General features: G+C 41.6%; 1 protein-coding gene across 1 annotated transcript in view; it reads left to right on the top strand.

Annotated features, from left to right (window-relative positions):
• Positions 1–310: 310 nt before the first annotated feature.
• LOC126285190 (odorant receptor Or2-like) overlaps positions 311–21,797 on the top strand; it is a 137,668-nt gene continuing 116,181 nt past the window's right edge. Inside the window, exon 1 of the mRNA XM_049984497.1 lies at positions 311–454. Within this exon, the coding sequence (XP_049840454.1) occupies positions 311–454 (144 nt within the window). The remainder of the gene's footprint in view (positions 455–21,797) is intronic.

Below are 21,797 nucleotides of genomic sequence, written 5' to 3'. Positions count from 1 at the left end.
CGATAGATTAGTATATGAAAATGGACCACTAACCGCAATACGTAATGAAATGTCAGCACAGAAATATGAAACGTCCACAGAGATTTTCTCTAAGCTGGCTACTGACGTGTCAACTAAATTCATCGAAATGTCAAATATGCTGTGCATTAAAAAACGTCTCCTATGTCAATTAAATTTAGTGAATTGTCCACTGAGCTGCGTGTGAAATTTCCAGCAAACATAACTAGTTTCGTAACGTCATTTCTGCTAAAATAACGACTCTATGGACGTATCAAATATAGTAATACAATATAATACTCTCACAACTGATATGGCAAATTTGTCATTGCAACAAAATGCGATCAAGGTTGATGTGGCTGCGTTGAAGGATGATAACAATGATAAGCCTAACAAAATGAAGCAATTGTCTGACGAGCGTATACTTACTGCAGAGTTTGTGCGTAATCTAGATAATGTAATAAATTCAGAACCAACACTCATAGTGCAGCCTTCAGCTACTGACCGTTTAATCAAGTGTGGAACTTTGTAAAAGGTTACCGATCCCAAAGTGAAACCATTGGAGACTACATTAAGCGCAATTTTACAGGAATCACATGTTAACGTTACAACAGAAATCAATAATGTATACCAAGAGCAGTCCGATGTAAAGAGACAGTACCACGCGTGTTTCCTTCTGTCGTTATCATGTAAAAATGTTTATTCCGCGGTACAATATGACACGTTTATCAACAAAACACATCGAATACATGTCACTCCACATAGGGCTGGAGACAGTGCCATATGTACAGTCAGTTTTATTACGTAAAAGCCTGTGTGTCGATGAACCAGTTCAGGAGTTCCTTAATAACACAAACCATAACAATAGTGGTGTGAAACTTGTCTGTCGCACGCCAAACTGTACAGTTACGGCATGCTAAGAAACGATAATCTCAATTCTGTACTACTGCTGACGTTACCACTACATTATAATCGGCACGCAGAATGTGCCTCACCAAATTTAATTTAACTGATAAGAGTAACAAAAGCCAGACACATCACCTTCATACCTGACTCAGACAATGTCATGGATGCGATGCAAACACTCCCCAGAACACAAACAAAAAATACCTACATGGGATTTTTGTATTAAACCGTACTGTTAATGAGAACAAACAAGGGAGCCAAGCTACGCAACATCACAAATAAGTGTGATCACTTTTTTTCACGAAAAAAGGATCTCTCTGAGACAATAATTGGAGTCACGAATGATGGCGGTCGAGTTTAGGCCTGTTCTGCTCACCTACGTCACTTTTTCTCCGACAGCCAATGAGCGTTCAGGAGTCTTTTCAGCCCTTTGCTGTGAATGCCGTAGCTAAGGAGAGCAGTAAACGTAATCGAAGCGAGTTGTTTAGTGAATTTCAATTCCATTTGTTGCGAGTTGCCATCGCTGATTGTGGTGGTAAGTGATAAATTCTGCATAAGCAGGCGAGAGAAATAATTTGCAGGATATACGCTTTCTTCAAGCGAAAAGCACGCGCAAAATGCAAGTGTTACTTGGAATCGTCAACAATGCAGTCCCCGTCCGTGCCTCGACATGCTTGAACCACCATCGTTCGTGGGTCGGACCGTAGTGATGTAGAATCTAATCCTGAAGTGGGAGAATCAGCTGCTCAGTTGACCGAACTTCTACAAAAATTGGATTTAATGGCTAGGGCGATGTCCGCAGCCTTAAATTAGGTGGGCGAAATTTCGTCAATTCAAGTGACTATTTCTCTAACAGAGACAGAAAGCTATAGTGCTAGAAATTTCAGTGAAATAGGATTCACTGTTGAAAGAAAGTCTTTCATTGTTTCTTAACGCGAGGGGACAAAATTTTTTTATGCATAGATTTTATCTTTGTCGAGAAGTATGATATGAGGAGTAAGTAAATGTTCCATATATTTTGATTTTTGTTGGATGTCGGTAACGCCAGCCTTTAGAATTTTGCACAACGTCTTTTCTGTAAGATCAATACGACCTTGCCATATTTGTGTCGCTATTAATAAGCCACCCACCAAAAGAGTTTGCCTGCCAAGCTACCCATATCCTAGTACAGAGTCAAGTGCTGCAGTAAATACGCCCGAACCAGCATTCATACCGTAGCGCATCACTTTAAACTGAAGCTTCAACCTGCGTCAATAAAATCGGTATATTTCCTAGACTGTAACATAAGGGAATCTTCCAGTAGAAGACATGGAGATTTATGCTGATTAGAAATTAAACCTTACTAAATCTCTGAACCTCTCCTATGTTTTCTTGTCTGTTCCAGAGAGGTACAGTGGTTTTTTAAAAAGCAGTGACATCCTAAATTGGTCGGACTTCATTACTTCTCGATTGATCAGTTATATTCCAATCCAGCGTTCTGCGAATATGTTACTTTATCAAAATCTTGGTAATTATTGCTCAAATGTATTGACACATTTACTTTATTCGTGATGTAGTCCTTAATAAAAGAACGGCAGTTATGACAGGTTGCTGCTTTTTTAATGCTCAGTCTGATGGCTGATTAACTTTACTTTTGTGCCTTGGCAAAATTTACCATCACCAACCTCAGTCAGTAGCCAGTCTGTAAATACTCCAACACCATCAATAGTAAGAAGAAAGGTCGATCCTCACATCCTTTTCCTGCAAAAATTCCGTACCTAGTATACAGTCCACCACAAAATAATCAACTCTGAAAATGGAGCCTAGCACATTCCCCTCCTTAATAGATAGGAGGAGCTATAATTTTATATTATGAGATATGGTGGCTACAGCAGCCAGTATCTTACAGTTACTGACAGGAGAAGTTGGTACCTTAACGTTTTCACACATTCTGTTGAACAGGTCAGTGGAGACCATGTTAACAGCAGAGCCTGCATCCAAAATTATTATGATCGGAATATTGCCTATTTATATGCAGTAATCGGTGATATTGAGACTCTAGACTGTTGCTTATTACAATGACATACATCAGAGCAAAGTTTGTCTCTAATGTAATTTCCATTATCATAATTTATTAAGTGAATTGGTCTGTCACTGCCTGACCTCACTATGTGTCCATCATCTCGAGACATAATGAGGTCGCAATTAGTTTTCTCGTACAGAGGTAGACGGGCAGTATATATATATATATATATATATATATATATATATATATATATATATATATATATATATATATATATATATATACTACTGGAAATTGAAATAAGAACATCGTGAATTCATTGTTCCAGGAAGGGGAAACTTTATTGACACATTCCTGGGGTCAGATACATCACATGATCACACTGACAGAACCACACGCACATAGACACAGGCAACAGAGCATGCACAATGTCGGCACTAGTACAGTGTATATCCACCTTTCACAGCAATGCAGGCTGCTATTCTCCCATGGAGACGATCGTAGACATGCTGGATGTAGTCCTGTGGAACGGCTTGCCATGCCATTTCCACCTGGCGCCTCAGTTGGACCAGCGTTCGTGCTGGACGTGCAGACCACGTGAGACGACGCTTCATCCAGTCCCAAACATGCTCAATGGGGGACAGATCCGGAGATCTTGCTGGCCAGGGTAGTTGACTTACACCTTCTAGAGCACGTTGGGTGGCACGGGATACATGCGGACGTGCATTGTCCTGTTGGAACAGCAAGTTCCCTTGCCGGTCTAGGAATGGTAGAACGATGGGTTCGATGACGCTTTGGATGTACCTTGCACTATTCAGTGTCCCCTCGACGATCACCAGAGGTGTACGGCCATTGTAGGAGATCGCTCCCCACACCATGATGCCGGGTGTTGGCCCTGTGTGTCTCGGTCGTATGCAGTCCTGATTGTGGCGCTCACCTGCACGGCGCCAAACACGCATACGACCATCATTGGCACCAAGGCAGAAGCGACTCTCATCGCTGAAGACGACACGTCTCCATTCGACCCTCCATTCACGCCTGTCGCGACACCACTGGAGGCGGGCTGCACGATGTTGGGGCGTGAGCGGAAGACGGCCTAACGGTGTGCGGGACCGTAGCCCAGCTTCATGGAGACGGTTGCGAATGGTCCTCGCCGATACCCCAGGAGCAACAGTGTCCCTAATTTGCTGGGAAGTGGTGGTGCGGTCCCCTACGGCACTGCGTAGGATCCCACGGTCTTGGCGTGCATCCGTGCGTCGCTGAGGTCCGGTCCCAGGTCGACGGGCACGTGCACCTTTCGCCGACCACTGGCGACAACATCGATGTACTGTGGAGACCTCACGCCCCACGTGTTGAGCAATTCGGCGGTACGTCCACCCGGCCTCCCGCATGCCCACTATACGCCCTCGCTCAAAGTCAGTCAACTGCACATACGATTATACGGTTCACGTCCACGCTTTCGCGGCATGCTACCAGTGTTAAAGACTGCGATGGAGCTCCGTATGCCACGGCAAACTGGCTGACACTGACGGCGGCGGTGCACAAATGCTGCGCAGCTAGCGCCATTCGACGACCAACACCGCGGTTCCTGGTGTGTCCGCTGTGCCGTGCGTGTGATCATTGCTTGTACAGCGCTCTCGCAGTGCCCGGAGTAAGTATGGTGGGTCTGACACACCGGTGTCAATGTGTTCTTTTTTCCATTTCCAGGAGTATATATATATATATATATATATACTGTCAACATTTTTAGTTTATTGTCATGAGATATAGGGTCACCCAAATGCCTGTTTTTGTTGATGCAGTTTTTGAAGCACTGACAGATATGAAATAGTTCTGGGTTGAACACCTCCTTGCCGAATCGTTGTAGTAAAGCTTGTAGTAAAGAACATGATTCATCCTGGAGGATAGCCTCAAGTCATAAGATACTTATGTGTAAATATGTGCAACAATAATTTCAATTACAGACCGAAAGAGCCTTTACAATGTACTTGCAGTTAGATAGTTATCTTTGCATTTAATAAATGGTTCAGATGGCTCTAAGCGCTATGGGACTCAACATCTGAGGTCATCAGTCCCCTAGACTCAGAACTACTTAAACGTAACTAACCCAAGGACATCACACACATCCATGCCCGAGGCAGGATTCGAACCTGCGACCGTAGCAGCCGCTCGGCGCCGGACTGAATTGCCTAGAACCGCTCGGCCACAGCGGCCGTTTGCATTTAATATGATGTAGGATCTTAAACATTACAAATGATAGAACTAGTTTCAGTGCTGTTAGAAAATGAATTTGTCGTATTACGATTAGAAAAGAGAAGTTATCTGTAAGATTATTTTACTTATAAGCGAATGAAAAGTAAAAGTCGTGTAACAGATGATGCTCACCAGTTAATGAGTTAAAATGAAGTCAGAATTATGGCTGGATTTTAATGAGTTTGAAGTTGCGCAGATTAATGTAAGTCAGGTGCAGTTAGTCTGATACAGAAGATTTCGTTCTCTTAGTTAGTCTTGGAGTTATTAGCAAGTTTTGCTGAGTGCTGGTGCAAGTAATGATGTACTCTGTGCTGCCTATGGTATGTACACAAAGTTATGTGCATACAATCCCAGGCAAGATTGTGCAGGTGATGGTACATCCTTGACTGGGAATTGAAGTTGCTTAAATTGCGTGGGTAAATCATAAACAGGGTATGACAGACCTCCCTTGCTGCTGTATCTGTGATGTAGTGGCCTCCATCACATTACTTCGTAATTTTAATCTGCAAATGGGTAGGGATACAAAGCTTTGGAGGTTTCAGATTCCTTAGTAATATTCTAATCATAAACTGATGATCTGTAAATACAACTTTCTTGTTTTCTTTTAAAACCGACTGCGGGGAGAACAAAGCAGCCCATAGTGGCGCATAAAATTTATATTTAAAATTATATATATGTAGAAGGAATATGTATGGGAGAAACAATTTGTCTAATTTTAAATGCCCTACTATTTTACTTAAAACTGAGTGTGGGAAAGAATATGCAACTGCACATTTTCACAGCACAGCATAGCATAACGATTTCTCTCCTGCAGTCGGGTTTAGCACAAAACCTGTACATCATTGTTTAGAAAAGTAGATTTTTTTAAGTCTATCTGACTACTATAGTTAATTAGGATATTGGGTAAAAATTGTATATAAATCTGTGTAGGACTTTCCGAGATGTTTGATATGAACGCTAAACGACAAATTGGCATCATGTTGTACTACAGATAAGCTTGTCAATACTCGGATAACCAGCTGCAAGAGCACTAGACGAATGTGCATATATATGTTATTTACAGTACTGTACTACTGTTAACTGTAATTGCACTGTGAATCAGGAAATACCATACAGTGATCTACTTCGTTGATCAGACAAGATCTGCTTATCATTGTCAAATTTGCCGTGCTACAGAATATTTTACCTGAATCATCGTGAAGTCCAATTGCTATCAAGTTCAGCTTGTTTCCAGGACACTGAGTACCTCTGCCTCCAGTTATAGGAGTGTTTGATTTATAATACTGTTCAACGGTAAGAAATCGGCTACTGTTGCAAATTCGTTATCACTTATTGCATAATTGTTTCAAGCGTTCCTGCCATCCAGTGCTCTGGATGGCGATCACGTGAGCTTTACCTATTACAATTCTGAGGGTCCTGAGATGAACCAAACCACTGCTCCCTTGGCTGGAGCTATGAGACGACGCTCCACCGACCACCAGTGTTATTACTTCTACCAAATACCTACAACACGTTAAGTTTATAGTAAAAAACTATTAAAAACCAATTTCTCTCGTTGATATGTGACTATCTGTACTTCCACATTCTCCAGTCACAATACTTTAACACCACTCAAAGACACTCGCATGTACAAGAACTTTTAATTGGGTGTAACAACAAAAGAGTCATTTGGCAAAAAGCGTTAGAATATAGATGAAAACAATTTTCAAAATTTAAATGTCTCATGAGGTTATAATATGAATGAAAACAAGTTTCAAAATTTAAATGTCTTAAGAGGTTGAAGTCTCTGCTTGTGGTTTTTCCTGGCTTTCCACAGAATTTGACCAAATGATGGAGCATCGTAAAAAATCTTCTAATCCAAAGTGAAATATATAATTCGACATATTGAACAGATAAAATTAAAAGAGATAATTCAGCCGTTGTTGTATACAGAAAATCAGTGTGTTGCAAAACAGTATGTAATGCCATTTTGATGCTGTATATGATACAAAATGACATTACGTAAATTCATCTTCCTTTGCTCACTTTACTTAGTTACAATCTGTTACAATATTTGACTGTCTACATACGAGATGAAAAACAACCTTTACTTCCAATGTATTCTTATGTGCATCGTGTCTTGTGAAGATAAAATTACAGAATTAATAATTATATTTGAAAAATTATGAAACCAATAATAGGAAATGGTCTTCATACAAAGATATAAATGAATATGGGAGTGAAACTAGATTGGCGACAAACGTGTTTATGTACTAAAATGTCTTCAGTCATTATAGAAAATGTAGCAACAAGTGTAGAATTTCGATATCTGCAACAGTATTAATCTCTGAATACGGTAACACAAGAGTTCTTAAACGCTTTGTGCACTAGGTTTAAAATCAGTGTGACACTTCATTATTCATTCGTTGCGTTATGAAAAGGGGAAGGGGAGTTTTACAGCCTTTCTCCTTGTAGGCTTTCCCCACTATGCTGCTGTCTGAGAGAGAACTAGTTATGTTACATTGAAGTTAATAAATACCAACCAGGAAGCCATACATTAGGACTACGGAGGACGAAGTATTCATGAGCATTGAAAATTTCTCGAAGTTCATTTCTATTACAGAATGACATCCGGTCGACTTCCTCTATCATTTTAAGAATGTTTTACCCGAATCAAGGAACGAGCGGTGCAAAACTACTTCGCAGCGTCAAGAATGGGAGGTGAAGTAGGAACATGGGGCATGCATATTGGACCAAACTCAACATATCCGAAAAATTTGATAAGGAGATCCTGAACCAACACTTATTCGGTAGAAAACTAAATCATGTCCAAAACTTTCTTTCCACTTAGGCAGAAATTTTGAAAGAGTACATGATCGCAGTCTTAAGACATTTCTTGAATAGGTTTATGAACGAAATCTATATATGGTGAACTAATCACAAAAGATGCAACCATATCACTAATTGTATGCAAGGTACCCATAGTGGTGCAGGAGAAGTTATTAACCTAAGGAAGACTTGGTGGCTATGAAATCGATATTAGAACAGTTGGATGAACTAAAGACTACTGCGGTGACAACTATCCTTTTAACAGAAGCAGACGTTCTCGTAATGCGGGCAGCCACGATAACCAGCTACACGACTCAGATTCGAGAGGAATTTTCACAGTGGCCATGGCTGATAACCAGAAATCATAAGGAATGCAGAAAGTAAATTACAGGAAAAGGAGCACGATCGTTCTTCTTACGGGAGTTACGGGAGTACTCGAGTCTAGAATCGCGACGTACCGCAGTAGATAGAGAAAACCTGAAGACGTTGAAATAAAGAATGAGGGAGACAACTATTTATTTTCTGTTATGAGTCATCCGACAGGTTTATTGCGGTTCACCAAGAATTTCTCTCCTGTGCCAACTGCTTTGTAACCAGTAAAGCTGACAAAAGTGTTCTTGATGAAAAGTAAACTGTTCCATCCACAGTCTACGAAGCAGGAAATTTCGTCTCGAATTGTCGCAATATCTAAACCCTTTTACTGCTTTAATCCCTCCTTTGTAGTGTGAGAATGACTGGTATTTGTTTACTTTCGGTTCTGTACGATGATAAACGAAAACTCGTTGTCTACTTTTTCTGTAATTCATAGCTAGTTAACCTAGATAATTCTGTTCGTATTATTTTAGGTCTACTAGGTTGTAACTTTAGTTACTCACACACTACTCTTCTGCAGTTATTCTGCATGACATGAAATTCGATAACAAGCAGTTTTTTTTTCATAATCGTGCATGTTTCTTAAATACATTACTTCACTTATTTCCGTATTAGTACGTAACGCTGCCATTTTATATTTGAGGGTGTACTAATATTGTACTCATTTTGTTGGTCTCCCGCTAGCAACTACAGAAAATCACAAGGCTGTTCAACAACTGTTGTGTGCATATGTTGCCACGCGAAATCCTACTTCACACTGTGCACCGAAGTATACAGCATGAAAATTATTGAACTACGTGAAAAAAAACGTAAATTGGTTACAAACTACGACGTGCACACACTTTATTCAACATGGAAACGTCACTACAGATATTCGGGCTTAGGTTATGACATATTCGATATGCCTGCCAACATCGGCGATGATGTGGCGCAGATGAATAGCGAAATTCTGCATGAGCCGCTAAAGTGTTGGAACTTCGATGCTGTCGACGACCTACTTAAAGGCTGTTTTCAGCCAGAAATGGTTTTGGGTTATTGCTGTAAACCTTGTCTTTAATATAGCCCCACAACAAGGTGTCGCATGTTTTCAGATCCGGAGAATACTGCCGCCAATCAAGGCCCATGCCATTGGACTCTGGGTATCCCAGAGCCAGGACATCACTCTTTTGCTTCGATGGGGTCGAGCTCTGTCTTGCATGAATCACGGCTTGTCGAAATCAGGGAAACTTAGGATAACGGTGAAGAAATTATTTTCCAAAACCTTCATGGACCATTCGGTAGTCACTGTGCCATCAACGACAGTCAACACCGCACAGTCACCAGTTGAGGGTGAAGAGACTTCTCGATCTCGAAATGTGTATTGTCAGTCCTCAAAATGCGCCAATTTTACTTATTGACGAACCCATCCAAATGAAAGTAGGCTTCGTCGCTAAACCAAATCATGCATGAGCATACTAATTCCCATAATTCCCCGCGGCCAACTCTGCAGTTTTAACGTCCTGTCGGAAACCGTTCAGAAGCTATAACGATTTTATTTCATTTAGTTCAATAATTGTCACCCTGTATTTAATGAGCAAGCAAGAGAAAGTTCATTTCTAAAGATGTATGAATATTAAGCCCATAGAAGTGTGTTCAATGTGCGTAAATACTTGTGCAGGTTTGGTATTTGGATTTTCTGATCACATCTTCTCGTATCGGAAAATGCTGGGATAAAAATCAATTGTATTGGACCATGAATAGGGCACAGGCTCTTTACAGTCTGTTGTAAGATGACTAATAACATGTACGGTGCATGAACACAGTTTGTCGAGTGGTCAGTAGTGGATAATAGTTGTCAAAAATTGTGTAGTAATTAAATGAAAGTTCAAAACAGTTGTTATTATTTTCACATGAGATTAACAAGCGATTGCAGGTCCTATCTATCATCCAACTACCTGTCGATCTCAACAAAAGCCGTTGTATGCAATACAGAATAATAACTACATAATAATGAAGACATCGAAGCATACCTGTTATAAATATACCTGTTATATACTTCTGACCACATACGGCCTAAGTTTTACATTGACATAAATTCATACAATATGGCTTATATACGATAATATATTGCGTAAACGGTAATCACACAACGACCTACTCCGCTAAGCCTCAACTAGAAAGTCCTTTTGTGATTCGTTTTACGTACAACATAAAATTCCAAATAATAATTATTGTAAGCAGAATGGAGCGCTACTTGCTGGCACTTACTTTACAGCACAATATATATAATCGTTGGCGTATTCTGCACTCTGATTTAGACAATTTGAGACTGTGGAACAGAATAATACCACTTGAAAACACAGGCCCATGGAAGGGACAATATAGCGACCCAACTTTTCTGCACCTCCACAAAATGTCACCCGTTCTCCTTTTATGCAGCTTTCTGTATTTAAAATTGTCCTTGATAATACAATCCACTCCAAGATATGTAACAGTTCTTACGAAGTCCATTCTTTTAACGATTAAAGCGACAAGAAAACGATTAATACACTTAGGTATCGCTGCCGAGACTTCGTTCCCACTATCCATACTGGTGTCCAAAATTAGAGCAACAAACCACTGTTTCGCCGTCCTGTGTCTAATTCACGATACAATCATACAGACTTTCAACATATGTCCATACGATCGTGTCTTGCACGGAATATGGAATTCCGGTCAACGGACAACCACGCCAGCGATGACATCAGGTCATCTATCAAACGGGATACTGTTTGCCGGGTAGTTCCACATCCACATTCGCTGTGTGCACATTCATAGACAGTGTTGTATGGGACAGAGATGATGCCTACCAGGCTTTCTACGGTGAAGGGCGATGGGAAGAACGGAAGCAGGACAGTCGCAAACTGATGTTGCCCGACGGCTTAAAGTGAATCGTTCTGTTGATTTTCGGATGTGGTGACAGTTTATAGAAATCGAAACTGTACCCCGAAGACCGGGGCGGAGTCGAACACATGTAACATCAGAAAAAGAGAACCGTTATTTGGCTGTAAGGGCACGACGGTGCAGCCTTAGTACTGCACGGCAACTGGCATCTGACCTCGCAGCAGCATCCACTGGCCCTGTTGAAGTGAGGCAAACTGTGTACAGAAGGCATCAGAAATAGCACGGTTAAATTGGCAGTGGGACCCAAAGTGCTGTTGTTGTAAGGTACTGTGGGCTCGGACTGCTGAACGATAATGCTCGACCTCATAGAGCATGCGTGGTTGACGTTTTCCTGGAGACGGAAGATAGTGCACGCATGGCGTGGCCAATTGACTCTCCCATAGAACACGCCTGGGATGCTCTAGGGACACGGGACGCATCACGTCAGCATCCATCAACCACTCTCCAAGACTTGTGAGCAGCTCTACGGGAAGAATGAGCGTTATTGCCTCAACACGAGACTGATGATATCATTCACAAGAAGCCCTGTTGTTGTCAGGCCTATATTGCTGCCAGAGGTGGTCACGTCTCATACTGAGAGCATTAACCAGTTATCGGAATATGTGTGTAAAAAGACGAAGAACATTTTCTTCTACCTTTATGCATGTTGCAATTGTTTGCGTTCTGTATTGTTTATGTTAGTTCTACTTTACTATCGCCTGATTATACTCGTTTGTGGCGAAATAACGCAACCTTGCAAAATTTGGGTTTGTTGCTTTAATTTTAGACACCAGTGCATGTACAGCAACAACTTCCAACTCTGTGCATGGAGAACACAACATGCAGCTGTCTATTTTGTGTATCCCCGTCTACAGTAACTTTCGCCTGTTGCCATAGAATCAACATAAAATCTTCGATATAGTGAAATTTACAAGCAGCAACAGTTTTATAGGAAGGATGGGACAGAATTAATGGGAACCGCAAAACCTACGTAGTATATAATTAGGAATTTAATTTAGTGATACTGAAAATTTATCTTTTGATGTAATAAAAACGAATATTAATTTTTGCGGAATTTCTTTTACACTTCTGCGCATTTTCTATCCAGCCTTTTATCTTAGTCTGTTCTTTGTAACCGGCGTATACGAACGTTTTTATTTTGTTCTCGAGTATTGAGAATAATAAGGTGCTGTTATTTCATCCAGTCATCTGCGAGTGTTATTTTGTATACAAAGTCGCATGGGTTATCCCACATTCGCAACCATTAAGCAATTTAAATTAAACTGACCAGTACTCCAGCACTGACATCATCGCCTAGGCCCACGCTAACCTCTATCGCCGTGCAGCAGTGCTGTTCAATCGCTGCTAGAGTAATAGGAAACGAACCGACGTGTTTCGTCGACACTGGGCGTCCAATGAAAGATGTGGTAAGCAGTACATTTTTGGCCCTTCTCGCGCTACACAGCGCAGGGACGAAATTGAAAATACTTGCCAAAACATTAGAGGAAGTACGCCTGACAACTATTAGCAGGAATATTAGAAACTGATGTGCACCACAGACTAAAAAATATCACTGATAACTGTATTAGTAAATACATAAGCTAATGTATCAGTAAGTATGGTGAGTTACGCTTACTGCACGAAAGATACCCATTTAATGAAATGTATTTATTTCATTTTGTTGAGATTGTGGCTTTAATTTAAATTATTATGTAGGTACTTTGTTGCTTTACTTTTCGGCTGAATGTTATCCTTCTCCTCTACGCTTCATTCTAGCACAGCTTGTGACCTTCAACCCCCCTCCCCTCCACCTCTCCTCCCCATCACCCAACACACTCATACACACAGTTGTATTCCTTCTTATCATTTATCCTAATGGTTTCTGGTTTGTTCCATTGCATTCCTTTACTGTTTCGTTTTCAGTTGTTTTAATATTTCTCTGACAAAGAAGATATTCAATCTTTCTTTGTACCTTACTCTCCAGGTGACACCTATATAAAAGAAGGGCAAAAGAAGGGACCCGAAAAATTACAGACCAATATCCCTAACGTCGGTTTGATGCAGAATCCTTGAACATATTCTCAGTTCGAAAATAATAGATTCTCTTGAGATCGAAAATCTTATGCCCACTAGTGACCATGATTTTAGAAAGCATCGCTCGCGTAACTCAGCTTCCCCTTTTCTCACAAGATATACCGTGAACTATGGATGAAGGGCAACAGGCAGATTCTATATTTCTAATTTCCGGAAAGTGTTTGACACGGTGCCTTACTGCGGACTCTTAAAGAAGGTACGAGGATATGGAATGTCCTCGACGGCGAGTGTTTAGCAGAACAAAGATATCGTCAGTCATAGGACCGGTGTTATTCTCTGTATACATAATTTATTTGACGGACAGTCCGTCTGCTTGGAATGGGTGTTATGTTGTTCTCATTATCATCTCATCCTCACCCACGCGTAAGTCGCTCAATGTGGCGTCACCTGAAATAAGACTTGCAACGAAGGGGACAAACTTCCCCGGATGGGGCCTTCCGGCCATCAATGCCACAGGATCATTTTATGTAAAGGTTTTTTTTGTACAGGTTTTTTTAAATTATCGCTACCAGTCGCAAACTTTGTTAACTATTGTATTATTTATTTATTTTGGTATGTGTTTCAAGAGAATACCTCAACTTCAGGCTAAATGGCATATCAAAAACAATTTCACGATAAGATTATAATGATGTTACATAGTCTTTTCATAAATGCTGTGGTTATCCTGTGGAAAAAGATGAAACTTAGGAAGAGGCGATGTCGCTTTGGAAGCTGGACTGATGTTTGCATAAAAATGTTTTGTAGCAGTCAGTCACTTGGTACTTCTGGCGTTTTCATTTGGTGGACTGGGTGGGCAGCGATTGCTGGCAATGCTGCTGTCACAGTTGACTGACTTGAGAAGGGCACATAATAACTTGCAATTGCTGCGATTGCTGCGATGACGGCAGCTAGCTCTAAATGTAGAGAAATGTAAGTTATTTCGGATGAAGAGAAAAAGCAAACCTGTAATGTTCGGGTACAGTGATGGTAGTGTCCTTCTTGATATCACCACATCGTTTCAATATTTGGACGTAACGTTGCAAAGCGATATGAAATGGTACGAGCATGAGAGGGTGGTGGTAGGGAAGGTTAATGATTCACTTCGGTTTATTGGGAGAATTCTAGGAAACTGTGGTTCATCTGTGAAGGAGACAGCATATAGGACGGTAGTGCGACCTGTTCTTGAGTATTGCTCGAATGTTTGGAATGTGTAAAGGAAGACATCGAAGGAATTCACAGTCGGGCTGCTAGATTTGTTACTGGTAGTTTCGAACAAGATGCAAGTGTTATGAGAAAATTTAGAGAAGATACATTGAAAGCTGACTCCAGAACGATTGCACTGCTCCAACATACACTTATCAGCCAGAACATTATGACCACTTACGTAATAGCCGGTATATCCACCTTCGGCACGAATAACAGCGGTGACGATTCGTGGTAGGTATGGTAGCCGGAGGGAGTTGGCACTGCAACTGCACACACAAGTTACCCAATTCCCGTACATTCCGTGAAGAGGGCGATGAGCTCTGACGCCACGTTCAGTCACATCCCAGATGTGTTCTGTCGGGTTCAGATCTGGTGAATTGGGGAACCAGTGCATATACTGGATCTCGCCACTGTATTCCTCGAACAACTCCATCACACTTCTGGCCTTGTGATATGGCGCATTATCTTGCTGAAAAATGCCTCAGCCGTCGAGAAACATGATCGTCATGAAGGGCTGTACGTAGTCTGTAAACAGTGTACGAGACTCCTTCGTCATTATAGTGCCTTACACGAGCTCCATTGGATTCATGGATGCCCACGTAAATGTTCCCCAGAGCATAATGGATCCGCCGTCAGCTTGTCTGCGCCCCGCAGTACAGGTGTCCAGGAGCTGTTCCCCTGGAAGGCGACAGATTCGCGACTTCCCATGTGCATGATGGAGAAGGTATCGGTAGTCATAGATCACGAAACGCTCTGCCACAGCGTCAACGTCCAGAGCCGAGGGTCATATGCCCATTTCAGTTGTTGTTGCCGATGTCGTGGTGTTAACATTGGCACTTGCATGGGTCATCTGCTGAGGAGGCCTAACGTTAGGAGTGTTCGGTGCACTGTGTGTTCAGACGCACTTGTACATTGTCCAACATTAAAGTCTAATGTTAGTTCCGCCACATTTCGCCTCCTCTCCTGTGCAGAGCCTACGACGTCCGACATCTGTAATGAGGAGTGGCCTCCCAACCCCATGACGTCTGGGCGTAATTTCGCCTTGGTTCAAATGGCTCTGAGCACTATGGGACTTAACATCTGTGGTCATCAGTCCCCTAGAACTTAGAACTACTTAAACCTAACCAACCTAAGGACATCACACATATCCATGCCCAAGGCATGATTCGAACCTGCGACCGCAGCAGTCGCGCAGTTCCGGACTGAGCGCCTAGAACCGCTAGACCACCCCGGCCGGCAATTTCGCCTTGATTTCTCCACGTGTTGAAGACATTCACCTCAACTTTCCACGAACACCAGTGCAGTTTCCAATGTGCTCGTTCAGAGCCTCCGGACCATCACTGTCTGCCCTCTGTCTAAAGATAGACGGTGTGTCTTCCCCATTCTACACACGGACACCACGCTCTCTGATACTACATGCACCGTGTGTTTGTCTCACTAGCGGTCATTCCACGCAAGGCGGCGTTGCTATCACCAGAACTGGTTTACGTCGATAGTAGGTCGGTGGACGTAATGTTCTGGCTGATCAGAGCACATTGTGCGTATGGACCATTGAGATAAAATACGAGAAAGTAGGGCTCTATTTGCGAGTAGAACAGGAAAGAAGATGATTAGTACTGGTATGCAGTGGACTGTGGAGTATCTATGCAGAAGTAGACGTAGGTGTGTAGGAGAGAGTGTTGTGCTTTGAGGATCCCTAGGAACACATGGTGTTTCCTGAACGTTGTTTCAATCTAGCGACCGATTTTAGAATGACGCAAGGAATGCTCGTCAGAGGCGTATATAAGTAATTTGCGGTTTTTGTTGTTGTGAATTATAGTGTTGTTTTTTGAGCGTCATTTATGAGTATTTTGACCTGTACACATTTAAATGCTGTATAATAAATTACAGCTATTTGAGTGGTACTTTTGAAGTTACAGAATTTTATCATGAATGAAATTTTTAAAACTAGTTATTTAGCGTGTGAACGGTTATGGCATACTTCGTTGGACGTGCACCATCTAATACCTTGAAAAGGAAGGTGATTCTACCATGGAACAAGCGATAATTCCAAATATACCGAGATTCTTTTATTTCTTTCATTCTTAAAATAACAATTTTACTTGTCTTGAAAATAGAAATGTGTTAGTTTCCAATAGCCTCTATTTCAAAATGTATTTAACTTGTAGCTGGTTTTTGATAATACTTCAGCTTGAATTGATTACGCTTACTGGTTACTGATGTGTACTAGAGTAATAATGTAACAGTAAAAATGTAACAGAAAGACAATTCAATGGAACACCCAGAAGATTTTCTCGACTGCGATACTTTTAAATTTCAGTAGAATGGTTCAAATGGCTCTGAGCACTATGGGACTTAACTTCTGAGGTCATCAGTTCCCTAGAACTTAGAACTACTTAAATCTAATTAACCTAAGGACATCACACACATCCATGCCCGAGGCAGGATTCGAACCTGCGACCATAGAGGTCGTGCGGCTCCAGACTGTAGCGCCTAGAACCGCTCGGCCACCCCGGTTAGCATTTCAGTAGAGTATTTGCTTCTCAGTACACGACGAAGTTATACCTCAGCATATTTTGTTTCTTTCGGGAAAACCTCACTTTTCTGGAGTAATTTTTGTAATTTCAAAAAACGACTTCTACACGCAAAAAGTGAGTGCTGTCATTTAAAAAAGGAAGAAGGAAATCTATTAAATTTCTGTTATGGGGATTTCTAGATGCGCAAGTCTGAAAACTTTTCCAAGACACAACACTCTCCCCTGAGACATTTTTCAGTGTTGTTCACAGGTACGGAACCCTCACTGATGATGGTAGTCAGTTGTAGTCTGATGGTGCTCTTCCTAACCAGAACCACGTTTACTGTATAAATGAACAATGTAGAACATTCGCAATTTTGTGTTTTTTATTTATAATTACCACATTCTATTGTAAAACTTTAATACTTCGGAGAGACAAGATATCTACGAACACACCCAACAGCCTCTTCGTTTCGTGTTCAAATATTTAGTCGTCTCATGTTTGAATTCTCTGTGTATTAAAATACTATATCTAACTGTATTTATCCTCTGTAGGCCAGGTAACTCAGTACTGTGCTATAGGGTGGTCCAAAAAACATTGCAGAAAGTAAGCGGAACCCAATTTTATTGAAGACAGATATGAATTACATTTAATGTACAGGAAGCTCTAATTGTCTACCAGATATATAGCCAGTTCCGAACCTCTGTCACAACGCGCTGGAGTGTGACGCACGCAAGTGCATCAGTCGCACTTCTGACGGCCGATTTCAGGTCCTCGAGTGACTTAGGGGAATTCCTATCGACTCTGTCCTTGATGTTATCCTATAAGAAGTCGCGACAGTTTGAGGTCCGGACCGTATGGTGGTCTCTGCATCCAATGCAACAAAACACTCAGCAGATCCCGTTTAAAGCCACGTGTGGGCGTCAGCAGTCCAATGGGAACGAACGCCATCCTGCATGAACCAGTACAGGCGAGGCATGTTGAGACGGCCCTCTTCTGGGCCAAACAGCTGCGCCAGAAACTCTCGATATTTCACTTCTGTGAACCTACCGTCAATGTATAACATATCAATGATCCGCTTAGACGATATGGCACACCACACCGTGACCTTTTTGGATGCAGAGAAACGCAACACTGAGATGAGGGTTTTCCATATCCCCAATGGTGCTAGTTTCGTTTGTTCCCGTAACTATTCAACTGAAAATGGACCTCATCACTGAACCAGAACTTGTGTTCACTGATGACGCCATTTTAAATTTCCGAGACCATGTTGTATGTGAAATCTCTCTGCCGCATAGTGTCCCCCTCCTTGAGTGTCTGACACATTTGGTTCTTGTAGGGACGCAATCCCACTTCTTTCGTGAGCCTTTGTAATGATATTTTGAATGTGCTTAATGTTGCGAATCCTGTCGGGTGGAAGTCGTTGCCTGATCCTCAAAGAATGTGAGAATGTGTGGACGCGCTCCCTGTCGCCATCGGCAACGTCTGTAAATTTTCATACCGACGCCTTGTTTCTTGAATCCCATACATTCCCGATAGATTCAGATATTGCCATAAATCTGTCAACAATTAAAATGAGTGTGAGATGAGGGCTGGACGTGGAAAATCTAATGATTTCAAAATCTACTTCCGAGTGCTATAACTTACTGCATGATAACCACTAGGTGCCCTCTGACAGACATACCTGTCAAATGGTGACATTACTGCGGTTATTCTCATAAAATTATCTTACAGTCAATAGTCGCTCTTCCAAGGTAAGTGATTCCATATTTATTTCTTCTTTTTTATATCCGGTAATCAGGCATTCGTCTGAAATGTCAATGTATGTGCTATTACAATATGGAGGAATTATACTTATATCAATATACATGAAAACAGGAACTTTACATATTTTCTGCAATGTTCTTTAGACCACTCTATACCACACTCAGTATTAAATTACAGTGCGAAACTCATGTGACGGCTGATAAACAATTTACATAGATCCAGATAGCTTTTGAGGAGAACACGACAAGTGCCATTTCCTGATAACACAGAAACTTCGCTCACTCGGCAAAATAGGTGGACACAAATCTCGGTTTATCCGTAGATATTCGACCGTTTCTGGGAAAGCGATGCCGGCCGCGGTGGTCTCGCGGTTCTAGGCGCGCAGTCCGGAACCGTGCGACTGCTACGGTCGCAGGTTCGAATCCTGCTTCGGGCATGGATGTGTGTGATGTCCTTAGGTTAGTTAGGTTTAAGTAGTTCTAAGTTCTAGGGGACTAATGACCACAGCAGTTGAGTCCCATAGTGCTCAGAGCCATTTGAACCATTTTTTTTTTTTTGAGAAAGCGATGTTCAAAGCTTTCGCGATACTTTATGTGTCTTTTAGCGAGTAAACAAAGCGAGTAAACAAGTCAGCTGCAGCGATTGTGTCTTGCTTAACGTGGATGCTGAAGTGACACCAGTTGAATGTGACAGTGAAGATGCTATTAAATTTCTTTCACTACGCTACTGTAATTGATGACTGTAACTAACTGTCACCTCATTTATATTATTTCATTCTAAGCTAATCAATTTTATTAGAGCTTTTGTAGAAGCGGAAATAACCCTACCGTATTTCTATTTTAAAAAAGGAAGAAATCCGATAGTTTTTTATTTTTGTTTTCGTTTACTTGCTCATGTACGTAGAAGCTTACTATATGAATGTTTTCCAATGTGTATTGAAACAACGTTGTCCTTATTCGTCTACTAATTGCATGTCTGATGAAATTTCGGTGAAATTTCTGCAGTATTCATAATCAGATACTAGTGCCAATTTGTGGGAAATTAATCCGATATGTGTGGTTAGCCGAGAAATTATTTCCAACGCATTAAATCTTCAACAATGTTAACGACGTTTCTTTGCGATTGAGATTCATACAACGAAACGTCGCTGTGGCAACCCTGCCTTCGCGCGATGCTTGTGGTGTTTGGAATTTCTATGGCTGGTTCAAATGGCTCTGAGCACTATGGGTCTTAACATCTGTGGTCATCAGTCACCTAGAACTTAGAACTACCTCAACCTAACTAACCTAAGGACGTCACACACATCCATGTCCGAGGCAGGATTCGAACTTGCGACCGTATCGGTCACGCGGTTCCAGATTGAGGCGTCTAGAACCGCACGGCCACACTGGCCGGCGGAAATTCTATGATTCGGATGTTTAAAAGATCGGTATCATCCAAGAAAATGCACCAAACCTCCCTGACGAAGAAACACAAGAATAAAATATAAGAATTACGAATTGATGTAAGAATGAAATACAAGAATACGAGAATTTAAAAAGATTGTAGCCCCTGATAAAACCATACACGCATATGTTGCATAATAAATGTATGACACTAACTATGAAATCCAGTGTAGTTTTACAATTAATACGACAACCTTGCATCCCCTTACTTGATAGGAAACAGTCTATGGACATGGATAGATAAATGAATAATAATAATTATTATTATTATAATAATAACAATAAAAGTTTCGAACATGGGACTCCAAAATGAGAGGCCACAACGCCACCAGTTACGCTAAGTAAACTGTCCGCTAAAAGTTATTTAAACCACATCGAAAACTTTGACGTTCGTTTTCTCAAACACGGTCGTGCATCTACAGATAAGCGGAGACACGTGTTCTCTTATTTTGGCTCTTCACATAAGGGATTTTCTGGAAAATCAGGTTATGGCACTTGCCGTGTTCTCATCTTTAATGGTAAGATATCTGACTTACAATCGGGTCAGTAGCACTTCAGATCTCCCTGCGATGTTCCAGGTTTCCGTTACACGATTTTTTAAAAAAATGTCATAAGGAGATATGGGTTCATCTGAAAATGCATGACCGAATTCCTTTTGCTTCCTTTCCTAATCTGGGCTTGTTCTCGGTCTCTAATGGTCTCACCGTCGACAGGGCGTTAAACCCCAGTCTTCCCTATAGAATGAGCTGTGACATACACATTTAAATATACAGTAATTTTTACAGAATTGTTCTTTCGATGATGTTATTGCCCTTTTCACTGCTGCTGTTATGACGATCGTGCCATCAAGCACAAACAGAGAAACTGAAAGAGTGATAAGCGTTGCGATGATGTTGATATGTGTAGAGGCGGAAAGCAAATTGATCCAAGTGCAAAACTGAACAGTTTTTAGCGTTGTTTAATCCACAGTAATCTACACGCAGATGCCAATGCAAAGCTTATGATTCTGTTGGAAATCCGCATCCGTTGTTGTTCTGTGTTTCCTTTAGTCAGTCTTGTGGCGATTGACCTATTGCGACCGTACTTATTTATTGTGATAGCTGACCTTGCCATCTAGTTTCCAGGTTATGTTGAATAAAAGATCTGATGAGAGATCAACAATCTGCCTGCTTGCGATATTTTCTGTGAATTAATTGAGTAGAAAATATTACAGAATACACTCTTGGAAATGGAAAAAAGAACACATTGACACCGGTGTGTCAGACCCACCATACTTGCTCCGGACACTGCGAGAGGGCTGTACAAGCAATGATCACACGCACGGCACAGCGGACACACCAGGAACCGCGGTGTTGGCCGTCGAATGGCGCTAGCTACGCAGCATTTGTGCACCGCCGCCGTCAGTGTCAGCCAGTTTGCCGTGGCATACGGAGCTCCACCGCAGTCTTTAACACTGGTAGCATGCCGCGACAGCGTGGACGTGAACCGTATGTGCAGTTGATGGACTTTGAGCGAGGGCGTATAGTGGGCATGCGGGAGGCCGGGTGG

Source organism: Schistocerca gregaria, chromosome 8 (genome assembly GCF_023897955.1).
Source record: "Schistocerca gregaria isolate iqSchGreg1 chromosome 8, iqSchGreg1.2, whole genome shotgun sequence".
NCBI classification, from domain to species: Eukaryota; Metazoa; Arthropoda; class Insecta; order Orthoptera; family Acrididae; genus Schistocerca; species Schistocerca gregaria.
The sequence above is the reverse complement of the archived record's forward strand: the minus strand, read 5'-3'. Positions and strand labels throughout refer to the sequence as shown.